The sequence below is a fragment of the Alosa sapidissima genome, chromosome 12 (assembly GCF_018492685.1).
Source record: "Alosa sapidissima isolate fAloSap1 chromosome 12, fAloSap1.pri, whole genome shotgun sequence".
Classification (NCBI taxonomy): domain Eukaryota; kingdom Metazoa; phylum Chordata; class Actinopteri; order Clupeiformes; family Clupeidae; genus Alosa; species Alosa sapidissima.
In genome coordinates, this window is record NC_055968.1 from 26,165,513 (window position 1) to 26,185,149 (window position 19,637).

Genomic DNA, 19,637 nt, shown 5'->3' on the forward strand with positions numbered 1-19,637 from the left:
CATTCGATATATTTCGAATTCGAATTCGAATTTCGCTTACATCGGTTCACCTCAGTTAAGTTGTATCTTTGCAGTATTCAGACAAATAGCAAATAGCCTACCTTTGCATTAAAGTTGATGTGCTGGGAAACCATGTGCCCTGAATGGCAGACCTCATCATCAGGTGGCGCCTGCCTGCTTGTCTTCATCTTCAAGTTGCACATGTTAGCTACGTTATTAACGTAACTTGCCCTTTTTCCCCTCTGGTGGCCTTCAAGGTACAACCACGTATTAATTAAGCCTAAAATACACGTCCAAAAAACATCTAGGATCTAGATGACTACATCTAGGATGTGTTTTCAGTGTTTTCCAGTGAAAAAGCCTAAGATTTCCCTCATCTGTTATCACTGGCCTATATCCAGTCCATATATATATATACTATACACTGCCTGATCTTTTCTTCCAAATTTCTTCATTTAGCCCCTTGTTTTAGTGTTACCATTTACTTTGAAGAGGTCACCAGGTCCCATTGTCTGACATTTCTATAGCTATTCTCCACTTTAGGTATGGTGTTTTGGTGGTTGAAAGTTTCACCCCATCCCTAAATGGACCACTTGGTCATCATAGATGCTGATCATGGATCACTCTTCTACAAACATGCACGACTCAGCTTAACCTTTATAAGCGCACACCTGGACAAAGAATTTAGCTTTTGCTGGATTTTTTTTTACCTAAGGACATGGTTTGAAATTGGCATAAAAAAAGCATTAAATCCCAATGACACCATGTCCATTTCAAGTGTCGGGGTGAGAAAATTATTCTTTTGGGATGTTTTTCAAAAGGGGGCACCTGGTGACCTTATCAAATGGTAACACTAAAACAAGGGGCTAAATTAAGATTCTGGAGGAAAAGATCAGGCAGTGTGCCAAGAGACCTGCCCCAATAGGCCACATTGAACCATTAAACCACTCAATGCTCCAAAACATACAGCCAAACAAGGCAAGAAATGGTTAATAGAGAACAATATCAATATTTTAATGTCTTAGTCAGTCTGAGGTGGGGGTGGGCGCCTGCCTCCGAAGTCCATCTTCCTGGTCTCTGCGACAACAGTGATGACAAACTACGTCACTAGGTGAAAATGCTTCTTTTTCTGATTCCATGTTTCTACCACATTGTCTAACAACCTTTTGGCATTTGACCCTTCAGTCAGAACAAGCATATTGATAAAGAGAAAATCAACTAAAATTCAAACAAAACAAAATCAAATTAAATCAATATTTGTCAGGGGTATGAATAATTTTGTTCTTAACTTGTAATAATCAATCTGGAGTGCTTTGCAGTAATGTGTAATAAAGGAAGTCAGATGAGCAATGGGATATGGTGGTTATGTATTGTTACCTTAAGTCTTTTTAAAGACGATGTTTAGCAAAAAGCAAAGGAGCAGTCTTTCTTCTATGCAGTAAATTAATTTGGCTTAATTCACACGTGCTTGTTCAATCCATTCCTTTAGTTTTCCACGACAATCAAATTCTACCTTCCATTTCAAAGACATCCAATCGATAAGGTTGAGAAATACACTGCATAAATCGCATTTCCCACCTGCATACAGCTATAAATCACACACCCATGAAAATTCTCAACCTCTGTAGTTTAATTATATTGCCCAACATCGAGTGCAATCATTCAGTTTGTTGTTCTTGCATATCCTCACACACATCTCCACCATACACCAAAAATTCACCATTAAATACCTTGACCTTGGTGAAACCAATCACAACTTACAAATGTTGTATTAAAAAGATTAACCGAAACAATGAAACAACAAAGGACTTCGTGAATTTGACAAGAAACACTATTTTTTATTTTCACAGTTACAATTTTTGACATGGGAATAAAGTCAGATTCAAGGCACCAAAACAGGCCTGACCAAGACTTACAACAGATCTATTTATAATGTTAGTTATTAAAAACAAAAATAGTGTTTATACATATAAACATACATATTAAATGACAGCTTGTCTAAAAGTCCTAATTTGTATACTACCGTTTCCTTTTTTGAAGTTCGTAATATACATAACAAATTTTACCTTATGAAAGTTTATCTTCCCAGGTTCTAGTCAAATGAAGAAACGGCCATAAGAAGGACTCCATCCTGTACGGGTTCACAATACTTAGTTTGTGTAGGAACAAGTACACAAGGCACAAGTGACAACCCTACCACTCACAAGCTACTGTTGGCATCGGCAAATAAGGTGCACGCCATCCTCTGAAGGAGGCTGGTGAGATTCAAAACTGACGTGGCAACGAGGGAGTGTCATAAACGCTACTTCTTTTTGAAATTATGGACGAAAAAAATCGAACACAATGTTCTTCGCATGAAGTGGAGAAATCAAGATATGTTTCTGGACCCACACTTGAATGTTGTCTTTTTTACGTCATATTTTGAAATGATGACACATGGATCTTTACAACATGGAGACATGATTCATACAAAAAAAAAAATAAAAAAAAAGTTACCTGCGACAAGAGATAGATTTTGTTTGTTTTTGATCGGTCACATGAAATCGAGTCATCAATATTATGGAACACATCGTTTTTTTCTGTATAGTTTAAAAATGCAGGGGGAAAATACCATCTCAGTTGGTGTCGGGGAAGAGTTCATAACCCCTGGGTAAGACAAAAAATAATAATAAACAAACAAACAAAAAACTAAATAAAGAGTCCATAAGGTCACCAGAGTTCCAACCCCTGTAGATTGGGGCTTACGTTTTTGGTCTTGGAGACAGCGTGGCTTCAAGGGCTTGGCTGCTTGATGGCACGTCAGCAAAAGAAAGTGTAGGGGTGGGGGGGATGGGCACAAGGAGAAGGGGCTTCTGACATCACGTCAGGAACACTCAGCTCAGGATGATTAAGGGACCCGCTCATCTGAAAGGTTAGCGGTTGTTCTTCATGGCATCCTTGGCTGCTAAGATAAGTGGCGTGAGGCTAGATAGAGGCTTGGCCAGCTTCAGGAAGGGGTGCTGCAGTAGAAAAAGAGGGGGGTAGGTTGTTAACATTTATTTATATCCTGCACAAAACACAATGGTCATCAGTCATGGACAATCAGTTTAACTGGCCCTTTGATGGGTCCTAGTAGTGAGCAGCTGGAAGTTGATACAGGTGCAAATCAAGTTAATTACAGTGCATGAAAATGCACTGTTCTGTTATCCGAAGTCTTCTTCTTCTTCCCACCAAATTTCTGCGTCTAATTCAGCTTCAACCGTTTAACGTAGAAACTTCGTTCAAACTTTGTAACGTAGGTCTTGAAAAGGACACTTGAGGAATGTATTTTTCACTTTTGTAAACTTTATACTTTTTGAGATATTAACAAAAAACAAGCTTATTTTTCCCCATAGACTTTACATTAGCACTATGACATCACAATGGACTAATTAACTTGATTTGCACCTGTATCAACTTCCAGCTGCTCAACTAGGACCCATCAAAGGGCCAGTTAAACTGATTGCACCTGTATCAACTGCTTTCTGCTTAACTAGGCCAACTCTCTGTGTCTCTCCATTCTACAAGGATATAAGGCACATTCCATCCAACTTTCTATCCATTCATCCTCTTCAAACCATTCACTCATCCACCCATTAAACTATCCATCAACATCCATTAAACAATCTGCCTAGCAACATCCATTCAACTTTCTGTCTATCAACATCCATTACACTATCTACATTCAACTTTTAAACTATATAGTTAACTGCAACAGTTAACCATGGTGTCCCCCAGGGATCTGTCCTTGGCCCCCTCCTCTTTACCATCTACTTGCTCCCCCTCGGTGAGATCATCCGCAACCATGGACTCAGTTTCCACTGCTATGCAGACGACACCCAACTGTATGTCAGCACCCAGCCCTCCTCACAACTCCCACCAATACAACTCAACAACTGTCTGCATGATATCAAAACCTGGATGACCAACAACCTTCTGAAACTCAACACCAACAAGACAGAGCTCATGGTGGTGGCCCCAGCACCACTGCTCAGGAAGGTTGGAGACCTCACCCTGGTCATCGACGGCTGTCCCACCTCCCCATCTCCCAAAGTGCGGAACCTTTATTATGGACTCCACACTCTCATTCAGTTTCCACATCCAGAGAATCACCAAATCTGCCTTCTTTCACCTCCGTAACATTTCAAGACTCCGGCCGTCACTCACCGACTCAGTCACCGAAACTCTCATTCATGCATTTGTCACCTCCCGTCTGGACTACTGCAATGGTGTCCTGTCTGGGCTGCCCAACAAAGCCCTAGACAGATTGCAGTATGTCCAGAACTCAGCTGCCAGGGTGTTAACCCACACCAAGCCCTGGCAGCACATCACCCCCATCCTTAAGAAACTCCACTGGCTGCCAATCAAACAACGCATCAGCTACAAAATCCTCCTCCTCACCTACAAATCACTTCACTCACTGGCACCCAAGTACATCACTGACCTCCTCCACCCGTACACCCAGTCACAGTCCCTGCGCTCTACCAGCAAGGACTTACTCTCCACTCCCCGCACCAGACTCAAGACCTTTGGTGGCAGGGCTTTCTGTGCAATTGCCCCTACCCTTTGGAACACCCTGCCCCCTCCTATCCGTTCCGCCACTTCTCTGACACAGTTCCAAAAGCACCTCAAAACACACCTCTTCTCTCTTGCCTATCCTCCCTAAACCCCTACCCTGCCCCTGCCCCCCTACTCCCACTCTTGTAAAGCGACCTTGGGTATCCTGAAAGGCGCTATATAAATTGAAGTTATTATTATTATTATTATTATTATATACTCTGTCTCAGGCTTTAAGCATACAGTCTGGCTCTCTTAAGACTACTATGTCCTCTGCCCAACTGTTTCAAAATAAATGTCCTCACTACAATAATTCACTATTAAATAATTTAACTATTTAAACTACTCAACTATTTAACTGTTCAGCCATTTCAACTGTCAGTTGTTATCAACTATGACTCCTGCCAACTGTTTCCAAATAAAAGTTTGTTTGGCATTTTATGTTAATATACAGTATGTTTATATTTTCGTGCACTGGTAATTTCCTCGAAATTACATTTTCTAGTTATCAGTGTTAACACACCTATGCACTCAAATAAGGTATTGTAAGTACAGAAGTGCGCAGATTGGAACAGAGTGGTAATGTTTGATGGTAGCTTGCTTGAAAGTTTATGTGCAGGATAATATTTTCTAACAACCAATGTGGGTATCTTTCTACATGATGTTACCTTATGTAGAAAGGAGCTAATGGCTAGGGTAGGTTTTATGTAAGGGATAATGCATACAATGCCGGTCATTATTGGGAAAATAAGTCCCGGGGTCTTGTTTCAGCCTGAATTATCCCGCTTATTATACAGCTACTTGCCAAAACGAAAAAATAAACTCCACGATATGTCTCTACATTTATTTGTTACTGTTTTGTTGTGGCTTTTGCTGAAAAACAAATAGTTCGCAACACACGCTGAACTTGAATGAAATGTTCTTTAGAACACAGCTGATCAACCGTCTGCCTTCACTTTTGCCTTCAATAGAGGGTTCTACTTGCATTGTGAAGAGCCGTATAATAAAGAGTAATAGCAACATATCCTTCTTCTCATTCTATTTTGATTCATTGTGATGAGACTGTGCTTTTAATATGGCAGAAAATAAATCACAAGACACTCAAACATACAGTACCAAATATCTGCAAAAATCAGCCTAATCATATCCAGGTGAGACATCACAAATCCAATACCATAAGGTGACTGGTATCTCTGTTAGCAACCTCACCTGCAACAGCTCTTTTCCTCCTCCTCGTTTCTCCACGTCCATCTCCAGACAACGGCTCAGGAAGTCACGGAAAACCGGCGACAGCTTCTCTGGACTCTGAAGCTCCGGGGTGCCATTTGTGGCAATTAAATAGAGTGCCTGAGAGGGTACGAAAGAGCGCAAGAGGGGCAGTGACAGACAGAAACAAATAAACAGAGAGGAGAAGCAGATCAGAAATGAGGACACCGACAGAGAGACTGGGAGCAGGCTTCTGTTAACCCCCCCCCCCCCCCTCCGTGAATACATGCATTTATTCATTCAAACTTTATTTATTCTCGGAGATTCATTGTTTGTTTGTTTGTTTGTTTAATTTAAGGCCATTTCCGCAACTAAGGCTATTTAATGGCCAGAGCACTGTGTGTTACAGAAACTTAAATATGTTTTTTAAAATCTATGCTAATAAGATATTCTAAAACCTTCAAAAGGTGGGACCTTCGGAGATTCACTGAGGGTAGTCCTCATTTTCAGTGAAGCCGAGATTACAGTAACAATGAAATAACAAGAGATATAGTATAATAATTGTGGTAAATAAAACAAAATAAAACAATTAATAAGAACCTACATAACGTTATGAAGGAGGAAGGGAAAAATAAAAATACAGAAAATATTAATAATAAAATTATAACAATAATAAAATAACATTTACATAAAACAGGTACAATTTGACATAGGAAGGTTGGTGATTACAGATCTGAATTGATTATAGGAAAGTAGAGAGTTCTGTACAGACCCTTAGTGGGTTCTCATTGAGGTACGGTGGCTCGCCTTCCACCATCTCTATGGCCATGATGCCCAGGGACCAGATGTCCACCTTGGGCCCATAAGCCTTCCGGGTCACGACCTCAGGCGCCATCCAGTAGGGGGTTCCCACCATGGTGCTGCGCTTGCTCTGCTCTGGAGTAATCTGGGCACAGAACCCAAAATCGGCTGAAAGTGAAAGACAGGAGAGGAAAATAGATCATTAGACAATTATAAATCATAAAAGTCAACTATTATTATGACTGCCGCGCAAGCAAGGTTTGGTCAGAATTTTTTTTCTTCCGGATTTTTACTTTTTTTTTTCTTCAGTAATTTTGTGTTAACGATTGCCGGGACACTGACAGACTGGGCTGCACGAAACTTGGTCGGCACGTAGCCCCACAAAGATGCCATGGAATCATTTGGTCCGTCGCCCCCTCACCACACCAGACACGCCGAAATGTGGGTAGGGCGGACACAGTTTTCTGTGAATATGTCGAGAACCGTAGGGCCTAGGAGGGCCATATTTTTTTGGAAAACGCACACAAACACACACATAACCATGCACACATATAAAACACATCCACACACATAAAGATACACACACATCCACAGAAACACACAAGCACACACACAGGCATGCACACAAGCGCGCTCGCACACACAGAAACACACAAGCATGCACACAAGCGCGTGCACGCAGACACATACACAGACACACACACTTATACTTATACACTTATACAGTCAGAAACACACAAGCACACACACTTATACTTATACACTTATACAGTCAAGCGCGCGTACACACACACACGATACAAGAGTGATTTATTTTTGCGGAGATAATATGCAGGACTGGGCGGCGGTCATATTTGAGTCGCATCTAGTTAGTCTGATTATAGTCAGATGATTTTACTACTACTACCACTCTTACGGCATTTTTAATACAGAAATTCTGCAGGATTTAAGAAAAAGCCATTAAGAAAAAGATTCATCAACTAATACTTCAACACAAGTATTCTTTCCAAGGCTACTTTCTTCCTTTTGAAATGACGATGCAAGGTTATACCATGTGACAGTGCTGAAGAAGCCAGGCACTAAGGAAAACAAACATAGTAAGAGCTAGTGAATGACATGGTGAATGTCAGGGCCAGAGAAAAGTTGTGTACGGATGAATAAAAACAACAAAAGGAATACAGACGGTTTAGAACGCTTACAATCTCATGATTTCAATAACATGTTATCACAACTGTCAATGAAAACTTAAACACATGGCAGGGTTTAAGTTGGAAGGGACTACTTTTTAACAAGTTTTGACATCTACAATACATCAATGATATCAATCAAAATGTGCACACAACACACAAGTCACTGAAACAAATGCAATTCTATTGATTGTGTTTAGGTCAGTTATTTGTTTAACCTTGCTGACAAACTAACGAGCTAGCAAGGCACTACTAGCCTGCCAGTGGTGAATGCAACATGGAAATACAGGCTTAACTAATTCTTTGTTAAACTGAATTGCACGAATGATCATGTGGTTTGTGCGAATGGTCATGTTATCTGCCATTCACTACCGTCTAGGTGTCCCGTGCGGACAAGATTCTCAAATTGCAAACTTGCGTGAGGATGGAGAACAGGATTTAAAACAGAAAAGGAATAGTGTGGATGTAGCCAAAGTCTTATTTCATTGCCAAAACAGACACCAGTGAAGGGACCTACTGATGATCATCTCTCACTTTTATCAGTGTATGTTTTCACTCATTTTTACTCACTGAGTTTAACCGAGCCGTCCATGCCCAATAGGACGTTGTCACTTTTGATGTCTCGATGGATGACCTGGTTGGCATGCAGGAACTCCAATGCTTGTAAACACTAGCAAAATAGAGTGAAAAGAGAGAGAGAAGAAATTAATCATTGTAATGTCTATAGAAAAAACTGGTGCACCAATCAGTTAATGAGACAACATCATCAAAGGTTCAACAAAGATCTTAATCTTACTGTTGCAATACTTTGCAATTCTATATGGTGGAACAATGAATATAATATATGAAAAACAATGTAGGTTATATTATACAGTATAGAATCACATGATGAACTTCATCAAACTAATCAAACTGAAATAAAACTTAAATAAAGCAATTCAAGTCATGGTTACTGTGATTATACAACATGAAAAGTTGTCTATAAATCAGGCTGCTACATCACCTCTCGACAAACAGCTGCAATCTGAGCCTCATCCATACACGTCTCTGTCACAACATCTGTGAGAGATCCACCAGCCAGATACTCCATCACTACAAAGAGCTCCTCGCCTACCAAAAAGCTATAAGGCAAATATAGAAAGACAAATCAATAAACAAAAGGTTAAGAAAAACAATTACAACTCACAACCCTGTTCACCAACGTTTAACTGTTGATCTGTGATCTATAACTGAACTCTAATTTAATAGTTCATAAAAGATGTAGGAGTAGCAAAGGCTACGGACACGATCATACATGTATTATTCCCATAGGTGAGATCAACTAACAATCATCTAACAAGCATCTAACAATGGCTTTACCTGTCTACGAAGTTGACAATGTTTGGGTTTTTCAGCTCCTTCATCACCAGGATCTCATTGATGATGAGCTCCTTTTTGGGCTGTTTCTGGAGGTTAATCTGTTTAATGGCCACCTTGAGATCACAGAGAAGACAATGAGCAGGACATTGAGGACTCAATCGTCTTCAGACAGAAAAAGGTGGTCTAAAATCTATTCATGCCTCACATGGCCACACAATCTACACATTGATGTGTATTCCTGTGCATTTGGATTAATCATAGCCTATAGTTCCGAAACTAAGATGATAGTTGTCAGCTGTTATGGGACAGGTCAATCCTAACTTTTTCCCCCAGATTATGTGAAGCTCACATTGAGAGGAAATCACTCATTATACTGTATTTATGGAGGTTTCTTTATTTAGAAAGACATTAGTCAAAGCAGCTATTTCCTCGCGAGTTAAACTTAGCTGTGATAGCCAGTGCCTATTGTGTCTGTGTTGTGCTTAGTTGTAAGGATGTGCTAGGAACAAAGCAGTGAGCTACAGGTGATTGCATCTCAACAGCATTGCTAAGACCATAAACAAGTGCTGTAAATGGCAACAATGATTAGCTCAAAAACTAGAGATAAATTAACTTTTGATGTTTCACAAAAACGGTGTCGTGGAGTAGGGGTGAGAAATAAGATGAAAAACAATTATGAGTCTTTACTGTAGTAAGAGTTTGCAAGATAGGAACAACAGGAAAATAGCTTTTAAAATGGCTGGTTAAAATGTAGCCTAATGCACTCTTGTGTGTTATGTGAAGAATGCAAACGTGAGCCCATAAAGGCGGCTGTTAAACCTAAAGAATGCACCTGCAACCGAAACTATCTGCAACCTATGAACCTATACAGCAATCAAATGGTAGCCTGATGTCCTACCTGCGAATGTCTGCTACAGTGGTTGAAGGAACGGTCATGTAGATTTCATGATCAAATGATACATTTTAGGTTTTTTTTTTATTAGCCAGGCTGAAGACAGTGGTGTCAGTTACTGTTGGTACAAGGGTAGGCTAATTTATGTCTCATGTCTTTTGCAAGAGCAAGGTCTGTGGCCACGCCCCCGACTAGAAATGTTATTACATTTTGCAAGTGCGATGTGTTTGTTCCCCCTCCCATACCCCCTTTTGAGAACCACTGCTCAACATCATTTTCAGTTCTGAAAATGGATGATAGTTCCAAAAATCACTAAGTAATCGTGTTTAATAATCGTGATCTAAATATTGAACAAAATACTTTTGATAATGATTTTTGGCATAACCGAGCAGCCGTAGTCCCTTACCTCCTGTCCAGTTGCAACATCTATTGCAGTGTACACCGTTCCTGAAGCTCTGAGGGGGACAAAAGACAGCAACTCTCACTGAATCTGTGTAAATCTGCTTTCATACTAATACAAATTTACATTTCTGCACATGCATACATTCACAAATACGTTCACACTTACCCTTGCCCAATCTTTTCGTAACGTGTATACTTCTTCTTGGGATCTCCAATACTAACTATGGTTCCTGGGCAGATTAATAAAACAAAAAGGAATCATCGTGATGTTTTGGGGGACAGTGGCACATAATGTTAAAGTTAAGTGGATGCCAGTCATACTCAGTTTGTCCATAATCTCTTCATCCGTCATCTTGCCCTTCTTCTTCTGTCGGTCAGCTGCCTTGGAGGCCGAGTCCCCGTCTGGAGCAGTCACAGGCGGGGGCAGGGGATCAATCATGGAGGGTCGCGTATATACCTGTAAGGTATAGGACAATGATTAAAGAATGAAGTAATATGTACACAGAGTGTATGCAGTTAACCTTGAAGCTAATGAAAAAAGATCCAGAGGATTGCTAGAGAGCAGAAATGTGAGGGAGACAATACTCACACTCTTGGTGTGTTCAGGGCGGGGTGCGACAATAGGTGGAGGCGCCTCATCATCATCTTCATCGTCATCACCACCGTTATCAATGTCTTTGGTGTTTGTTGATGAAGGTTCTGTGCCTTTCTTGACAGGCTGTGGGATATTTTCAAAACATGGGGGAAGACAAATGCTCAGACAGACTTTTGATGGGACAAATCCCCTACTACAGTTATCATCACATAAAAAATAAAGATGCTGCAATAGTTCTAAGCCTAGTACTTACAGACTGTGGGCCTGGGGGATAACCATCTTTTTCTGTGGACACATACAATACAGGACACAGACAGATGAACCTCAATGACCACAACAAGATACCGCATTCTTTTTAAGCACAGGACATTCAAAGGCTCTGCCATGGAGATTTGCAGCCAGCTCAATTGGAGCAGTAGAATCGTGTAGAACTGTCTTGTAGAATCATTGCCATTGCCATTTATTGGAAGCCAGACAGACTGAAGTATCTCAGCTACTCAGTTTGTAAAGAGGTCAGGAAAAATAGTAGGTTCACTTTAACACAGCATCGATCACGTCTGGTGTAGCCAGTTCCATTGATTACAGTGGAAGCTAATTGTTGCAGCAGACACTCTGCAAATGGAACGCTTTAGTTACGCACCTGGTGTAGCCTCCCTGTAAGACTACTGTTGATTATTGATTCCACCTATGATACTACGAAGACTCCAACTATATCCATAGCAGACAGATAGATACACATAAAAAAACACACCTGATGAGAAACTGAGGTACTTCTGGCGGCCGTTGCCTGTAGAATCGTAGAACTTCAGAACATCGAGTACAGCTTGAGGATTCTTCTTCTGCTCAGACTTGGTGATATTGGATGTCTGCAGGAGCCGCGCCCACTGCTCTGGCATACCCTATGGACAACAAGCAGGGAGAGCATTTATAACAAGCAACTGGTTAGTGGTGGTACATCTCAGTTTGCATCTGTCAACTACCCTTTCATAGACGAAGAGAACTCATACTCACTGTAAACTCTCCTGTGACTGCATCAAAACCGACATGGATTGTGTGTTCAAAATCAGACGGTGGAGAAATCTCAGGCCGCTCCTTGTCTCGGTCTTTTCTTCTGCCCACTGAAAATCACCCAAGTAAAATAGATGTAACCATTTTCTGCAAGGATAATCTATGAAACCCTCATCTGAGGAAATCACACTGACAAATTACTCTAGGGTTTACAAAACAATTGCAAATACAACCCTAGATCTTCTGTCTCCCACAGAAAATGTATTTACAAGGTGTGACAGCAGGTGGACAGGGTGAAAAGTAGGGAGGTCACCTTTCTCCCCGCTGGAGAAGATGGAGATGATCTTGTTGCGTTTCCTCTCCTCTGGCACAGAGGGCAGGGGCTTGGAGCTGTGATTGGCTGAGAGTGTGTGGTCTTTCCCGCTGCTGCCAAAACTGGTGCTACTCATCCTCACTGGAGGGGCGGGGGGTTTATCCTCGTGATCCCCGTTGTCACACATGACCACAGAGAGCGAGTGAGTGAAGAGACAGAGAACAAGAGAGACAGAAAACGAGGAAATGAGGAGAAAGGAGAGGAAAATCGAAGAAGAGTGAGAAATGTGCAGAGGCAAGAGATGCAGTGACAGGTGGAGGAGAGGGTGAAAAGAACGGAGGAAGAGTTCAAAGTACAAGATCGGGAATGGCACTGCAGACAAACAGAAATACATCCTGTGATTTAGAAAGACTGAGAGCATAACATTTTCTTTTTATTTGCACCATACCTTTTACATGAATTCTACACATTTAAATAGTTATGCCTAGAAATGAAGCCCACAACACAAAATATCTCCACACCGAACATCTAGTTATTACTACACATAATTCTCTGCCACCATACCAAATGCAAGTACTGTAGGGAAAATAACAAGACGTTACAGGTGAGTTACTGCACTCACAACCATACAACAAATGAGCTGTGCTATCCACTTCCCATCCTCTGGAAAGAAAACAACTCAAATTGCCAAAGGCAATGAATAAAGAAAATGGTGGGAGTAACGTTGCTAGCAAGCTGTGTTTACATCAAGAGCGAGCACATCCAATTTGTCTTGGAACGTCATCTAGCTAGCTCAAGCCAAAGCGAAATTGCCAATGTAATGTGTAAAGAAAAGTCCTCAACTGTGGGAATAACGTTAACGTTGCCAGCAAGCTGTTTACAGCAGGAGCGAGCACACAACCAATTTGTCTTAGAACGTTATACCTAGCACAAGCATACGTGCGCTTACAAGGTATCTTAGTTCAAACTTGTTCAGTCATTGCCTTGAAGATGATTTCCATATTCGATTTTAAATGAGAGACAATGTTTGCATTAAAGCGCCGAGTTGTTGTTACAGACCGGCGCTCAAACAATTCAAATTCCTCATTCAATGTGTTAAGGCTATTCGCTACCTTGCTATCATGATACCTTATAGTAAGTTTAGCAACCTAAAGTCAAGTTGCACAACTTCTCCAAAAAGACTAGCTCCAATTTGTATCCACCTTAAGTTAACGTTAAAGTATCCTAAACTGGTGTTTGCCAAGTCTATATATTTATGCTAGCTAGCTAGGGGAAACTTTGCTACTAGCTGAGCAAATTCGATGATCTCATTTATCATGTATAGCATACGTAGCAAGCCACAACCAGCTGAACAAGAAAATATGCAGAATCGAAAGATAGGCTGACTACTTAGTGCTAACTTAAATTACTCAGATGCATAAGGTGCGGTGAATGCTCTTCCACACTTGGTTCATAAACGTTGTCAGCTCAAGGGAGGAAAGGAAAAAACCTGTCCATTGTACCGCTAACTCTGGCTAAACACCTACCTAGCAAGCTAGCCATCTTGCTGGCTAAACTTTCTCTAAACTTAACATAAGCTTCAAAGCTCGCTAACTGACCAGGCTCAGAAAGCTCCAATATAAAAACAGTTACGGTTTACGTGAAGCCACTGAAATGTAAACACACAACTATATATTAAGAGAACACTTACCAAATTATATTCCTAAAAGCGGCTATGTATACAGTGGCTTTGAATCTTCAGTCATACAGGACAAGAGGAGGGGGATCTGCGACCTGGATGAACCTAGCATCTAGCTAATCTCACGCCTACTTCTGGGTCACATTTCCTTGACATGTCAAAATAAAAGCACTCCACAGATTTGTCACTTGCACAGAAACAAAAAGCAGTGAAAAGAGGGATCGCGACAGCAACTGAACTCTGTGTATAGGGAAAAAAGTAGAAGAGCAAGAAAGAAAAAAAGAACAAATACTAAGTAAAATAAAATAAACAACGTGACGGTAAATAAAAATAAATAAATGCTTTAATGGGCTTTTAAAAAAGGAAAAGTGCTGGGACAGTTACGCATTCATGGCCCGTATGTCTTGGGGAAAGAAGCTCCAATTCTCAGTCTTTCAGTGCTGGCTTTGAGGGACTGGAGGCACTTTCCAGAGGGTAGCCATATAAAAAGACTGTAGTTAGGGTGGTAACACTGTGTTGACATGTGCTGAAGTATAAGTATAATAAATCAACAGTAGCCTATTTTAACGACTTTCCAATCCACATAGGTCTGATGTAATTTATTTTTGGCAGATGGAAGAAGACAATGCACATACAAAAAAAAAATGTTAAATCATTCCATATTTATTCCAAAATAACAGCATTTATCAGTTTGTAAACAATTCATGGACATGACCAGAGACAGGTCAGGGTCATGGGGGGAACTCGAATATGCCATGTTTCCAGATGGTTGCTGTGAGAATAAGGTTACACAGAATTGTAACACACAGAGTCCCACCACAAACAAGAAATAGCAGAGACTTGTCACCAACAGGTAAGTCCATAGCCAATGATTGTGGCACCTACATAGAAAAAAGAAAATAATTAGTAGGTGTCATGTTGCTTGCTAAGGCGTTTCAGTGAGTAGAGTATTGCTGTGTCATTCATATAGTTAAGCCCTAAACTGCTGATGCTGGAGAGCCCACAATCAGAAGCACACATATTACCGACACTATTCTGAATTCATGTCAGCCTACAAGTACCTTGTGAAAATGGCTACACATGCAACGGTAACCATGTTAGTAACAGAGATATAAAAGAAGGAAAACGGTATGTCCCCCATACCTGCAAATGTTCGATCTCAATCCATGAACAAATGCTTACATTGTGTACTGAACAAGGCCCATACACAATCTTGTAAGGGAGATTGGAAAAGGGTAGTTTACCTAACAGTGAAGAGAGGAAGTTAGTTGTCACCTACATTTTCCATAACAAACACATCCTGGTGCAACTGATCAGCAGTCTGAAGAGGCATGTGCAGAGATGCTGTTTGCTCATACAGTACATTCGCCCCAGAGAGAGCAAGTGCACCTTTTGGCAGGATTTTACTAATTTACTATACTATAATTACTATTTATTTTAATTTGCTACACGCAATAATACAACACACTACAGTAATACAATAGTACAATAACATACACTTTAGGATCGCTTACTCTCAAATATTTGGCCTTATAATATCTGTATATAGTCTATAATTGGTCAAATCTGCTGCTATTACAGAAATAATTGAAGACAATGAAAGCAGTTAAGTGGTTTCATGGCCAAGTCAGAGCCAGGATCCAACTAGCAAATGGCTTTCTACCAAAGATGGGATTTGCAGCTCACTTAGGATAACAGCATCTGTTTAGTGAGGTAATGTTTATGGGGATGTAGAGCAACCTCAGCATTAGGTCCTAAGACTTACCATGCTCACAGGAGTCTGACTTTAGTAGCAGTTTGGTATACTTTATTTCCACCTGTACATGTGTTCCTGGTCCTGGTCCTGGCCTGTGATAACGCCCATGAATGGGCACTGTTGCAGTGAGATGCCCTGGAGTTGTAGGATCTGGCCGAGGATAGATGAAGGCAGTAAAACCAGGCGATTCATAGGCTGGTGCCTCTAGATCCACCTCTGAGTCAAGTAGCACCTGGTGTATGGATTACATGTTTATTTCATTCTTACACTTGTATATATTAAGGTAACCGACTTTTGATAATCTGTTGAAAACATTTAACTTACTGTGTGATTAATTCATTCATCTATAAATAAACATTTTAAATGACATGCCATTTCAAATTCAAACAAAGGAAACAAAGGACATTTCATACATGCAAGCCTGCATCTTTTCTCAAGGTTTGCAACTGGTAAACGTCCATGTACACCCCACTGGATACATTCTGAACCAGAAGAGCCTCGAAATCCTCTGGGAAAGGAGCACCAAACTGGACAGTGTATATAAGATCTCTGAAAATCAATGTAGTAAAGAATGTTATGACTCACAGGCCTGATTAGACAACTAGAGAAAATCTAAACGTAACCGAATAGCCTATAGCCTACCTATGAAAACCACTTTTTGTCAAGTTCATAGCCACTTTCACGGAATCCAACCACTGTGTCGTTTTAAGGAAGTCACAGCCATCGCCAGCTACAGAAAGAAATAATTAGATGATACTTTTTGGTTCAATAGCCTAGCTCGTAAAACAGGGATATTCTTTAATTTTACCTTTCTCTGGCTGCGCGACGCTCAACCCACACCCAACCCATAGGAAACAGACACAACTGAGCAAAATCATGTCCATTAGCCTATTTGATGAATCGGTGTTTTCTTCTGTCTGTTGGTGGGTTAACCAAGTTGCAAAACGAGTACTTCCATGTTAGCAAAGCAAGGCGAGAAACATTATCTTTCTGCTGATTTTGGTAGAAATATGAGATAAGTATTTTTTTCATTCAACTCTGTAAATAACATTTTTCTTATAGTTGTCAATATTTCATCGTAGCCAGTTGAAGAAACATTTGACAGACGCTTCTATTCTTCTTCTCATCATAGCAGTTGGCAGTTAGCTATAATGGTGCATTAGTTACCGCCACCCACTGGACTGGAGTGTGGATCAAGCTGTTTAAAGGAAAACTTGGCAACTATTTCAACGTAATAAACCCGTTTAGAAATCATTTGGATGGTTAAATGACCTGTTCCGGTGAAAATGGTGACTTTCCCCGCTGCGCCTAGCGTCCTCAGGCGGAAAACCAACCTTGCAACATTGAGACTACCATCCCGGAAAGAGAAGTGAGAAACAAGAAACTAATTTTAAATCGTGTTTCTTACCTTGTAACATCCACATAGTTCTGCCAAACTTATGCTAACCGTTCGCTAGCTTGTAAACAAATCCATGTGCTTTATCGTTACCTTTTCCCACACGTTTCCCTTTAAAGCTTACAACTACTGAGACCTTGAATTTCCCCTGGGGATCAATAAAGTATCTATCTATCTATCTATCTATCTATCTTACCTCCTCTTGTACCACTTCTCCTACCATACTCTGACTAGTAAGCTACTTATTAGGCACTCCTATTCTCTAGTAGCCTATAGGCTATTGACAGATAGTCTCCTTTGCACTGTAGGCTACATTAAATGTTATTCTATTGTTGTAGCTGCATAGGAAAATCCAGACACAAATCTGAAAGATTAAGGTTATCACTGTGTTATCAAATCCGGTTATCAGAAACAGAATCAGCTTTATTGGCCAGGTTTGCGTAAACAAACAAGGAATTTGACTCTGGTTAATCTACTCTCCAAGTACAACACTCACTTTACTCACTTAACATATAAGACTAAAGAATAGAAAAACATAAAAGAATACAAAGCAGAACAGTAAGAATGGAATGAGAACAGCAGAACATGGCTATGAGTATTATTACAGTATGTACATTTGCAATAGAACATTATGGGTAGGATAGGGCAGTGCAAGTTGTCCCTAGCAAGATACAACATATAGGCCTACAGTTGAAAGAGAGGATAGGAATAGTGCAATTTAAGTCTATTCTTAAATTGACTGAGATTTAAGATTTAAATATAAATATAGTGCAAGGCAGTTTAGTGTGATGATAATGTATTAATAACAATGTGAGGTAGATGGGCAGATGATAGACTTTCTTCAGTGTAAGGGTGGGGGCTATTTCAAATCCGAAATATTACAATTAAAACTTGCTGAGCAAATTGAAAATGTGGAGATCCAGAACTCTGGATTTCCAGGGTAGTAGCTGAAGGTCTTTAGCAAAAAGGCCAGTGGACCGCCAGCTATGACCCCAATGGACCGACAGTGGTCCGCCAGCCTCTTGCTATCTGGGAGCCTATTCAAATTCACACTAACAACAAAATGTTGTTTAAAAAGCAACAAGGAAACAAAGGAAATATTTCATACACGCAAGCTTGCATCTTTACTCAAGGTTTGCAACTGGTAAAGTCCATTCCCTTTTTAGCCTGTTTCTCTATCCTATTCTAAAAAGCTCCACCTTCAACACCATAGTACCATCTAGGCTCATCATGTGTGTTAAGCACCCTGTTGTACTCACTGTTCACATATGATAGTGCAGCCAGTGACCACTCCAACACCATCAATAAGTTTGCTGATGACACCACCATAATCGGCTGCATCAAGAATGGTGATGAGTCTGCGCAGAGGTGGCAACAATGACATGGTGTCAACATAACAGTCTGCTGCTCAATGTAACAAAAACCAAGGAGCTAGTGGATTACAGACAGCTGCAGGGAGAAGAACATGCACCCATTCACATTGGGAGTGCAGCTGTGGAGAGTCAAAAGCTTCAGATTCCTGAGTATAAACATCAGTGAGGATCTGAGCTGGACACACCATATTGGTGTGGTCACAAAGACAGCGGCTCTTCTTTCTGCGCCGTCTGCGGAAATTTGGCATGCTACAAAATATTGACCAACTTACCGCTGTACAATAGAGAGCATTCTGACTGGTGGCATAACAACATGGTAACAGCACTGCCCAGGATCGAAAATCGCTACAAAGAGTTGTCAGATCAGCACAGCGCATTACAAGGACTGAGTTACCATCCATCCAGGGCCTCTACAGCCAGCGCTGCAGAAGAAAGGCCAAGCGTATAGTTTCTGACCCCAGTCTTCCCAGCCACTGTCTTTTCACCCTCCTGCCTTCTGGCAGACGATACAAGAGCATGAGGACCAGCAGATACAGGGATAGTTTCTACCCGCAAGTCATCAGGATGCTGAACCGTCCTTGGAAATCCCTACATAATGGCACTTTTTTACTTATTCTTGAAGTTGAATGGACACTTGAGCACAAGGAATTTCAATGCTGATAAATGCTTATTTATGAGTACATAATAATAAACTTGAAATACCCTTTAAAAGTTCCTGTGCCAGTTTCTCTGCCCATTTTTACTGTGCCTTGCTGGGCTATAATAGCCTGAAATCCACAAATGTAGGCTAGCCTACTTGTATACAAATGATATGTTTTCACATAAACTTTCAACATATTTCTCAAATTCTTCACCGTTTGCAATTAAACTCGTTGCGTTCCACTGAAGATCCAGCTCAACCACTGATCTCTAATGACAATTATATATGGTTATATTACAAGAGAATGTCTAATTTTACTCTGGATGACAGTAACCCTAAACCCAACCACTGAGCCCAACCTGGAGAATTGCTTTGGTGGTTGCTTCCGGGTTGCTTCCCTTTAAATTAAGCCCTCTTGTGGGCTGCCCTTATCGATGCCAGAACAGACAACTGAGA

At 40.7% G+C, this 19,637-nt stretch overlaps 2 protein-coding genes across 2 annotated transcripts; both read right to left on the bottom strand.

The window, feature by feature from the left end:
* Positions 1-1,813: 1,813 nt before the first annotated feature.
* Positions 1,814-14,162, bottom strand: pak2b (p21 protein (Cdc42/Rac)-activated kinase 2b). The gene is made up of 15 exons (XM_042057297.1): positions 14,029-14,162; positions 12,339-12,710; positions 12,029-12,135; positions 11,769-11,916; positions 11,271-11,302; positions 11,012-11,140; positions 10,744-10,879; positions 10,589-10,652; positions 10,427-10,475; positions 9,129-9,241; positions 8,773-8,890; positions 8,340-8,439; positions 6,554-6,750; positions 5,785-5,922; positions 1,814-2,999 (listed from the first exon to the last, which is right to left on the bottom strand). The coding sequence occupies exons 2-15, from the start codon at positions 12,523-12,525 to the stop codon at positions 2,913-2,915; spliced, it is 1,605 nt and encodes a 534-aa protein (XP_041913231.1). The 5' UTR covers positions 12,526-12,710; positions 14,029-14,162; the 3' UTR covers positions 1,814-2,912.
* Positions 14,163-14,658: 496 nt separating this feature from the next.
* On the bottom strand, positions 14,659-19,562 carry pigx (phosphatidylinositol glycan anchor biosynthesis, class X). The gene is made up of 7 exons (XM_042056890.1): positions 19,541-19,562; positions 18,428-18,526; positions 16,415-16,502; positions 16,186-16,321; positions 15,782-16,004; positions 15,160-15,260; positions 14,659-14,897 (listed from the first exon to the last, which is right to left on the bottom strand). The coding sequence occupies exons 2-7, from the start codon at positions 18,507-18,509 to the stop codon at positions 14,748-14,750; spliced, it is 780 nt and encodes a 259-aa protein (XP_041912824.1). The 5' UTR covers positions 18,510-18,526; positions 19,541-19,562; the 3' UTR covers positions 14,659-14,747.
* Between the last annotated feature and the right edge of the window lie 75 nt (positions 19,563-19,637).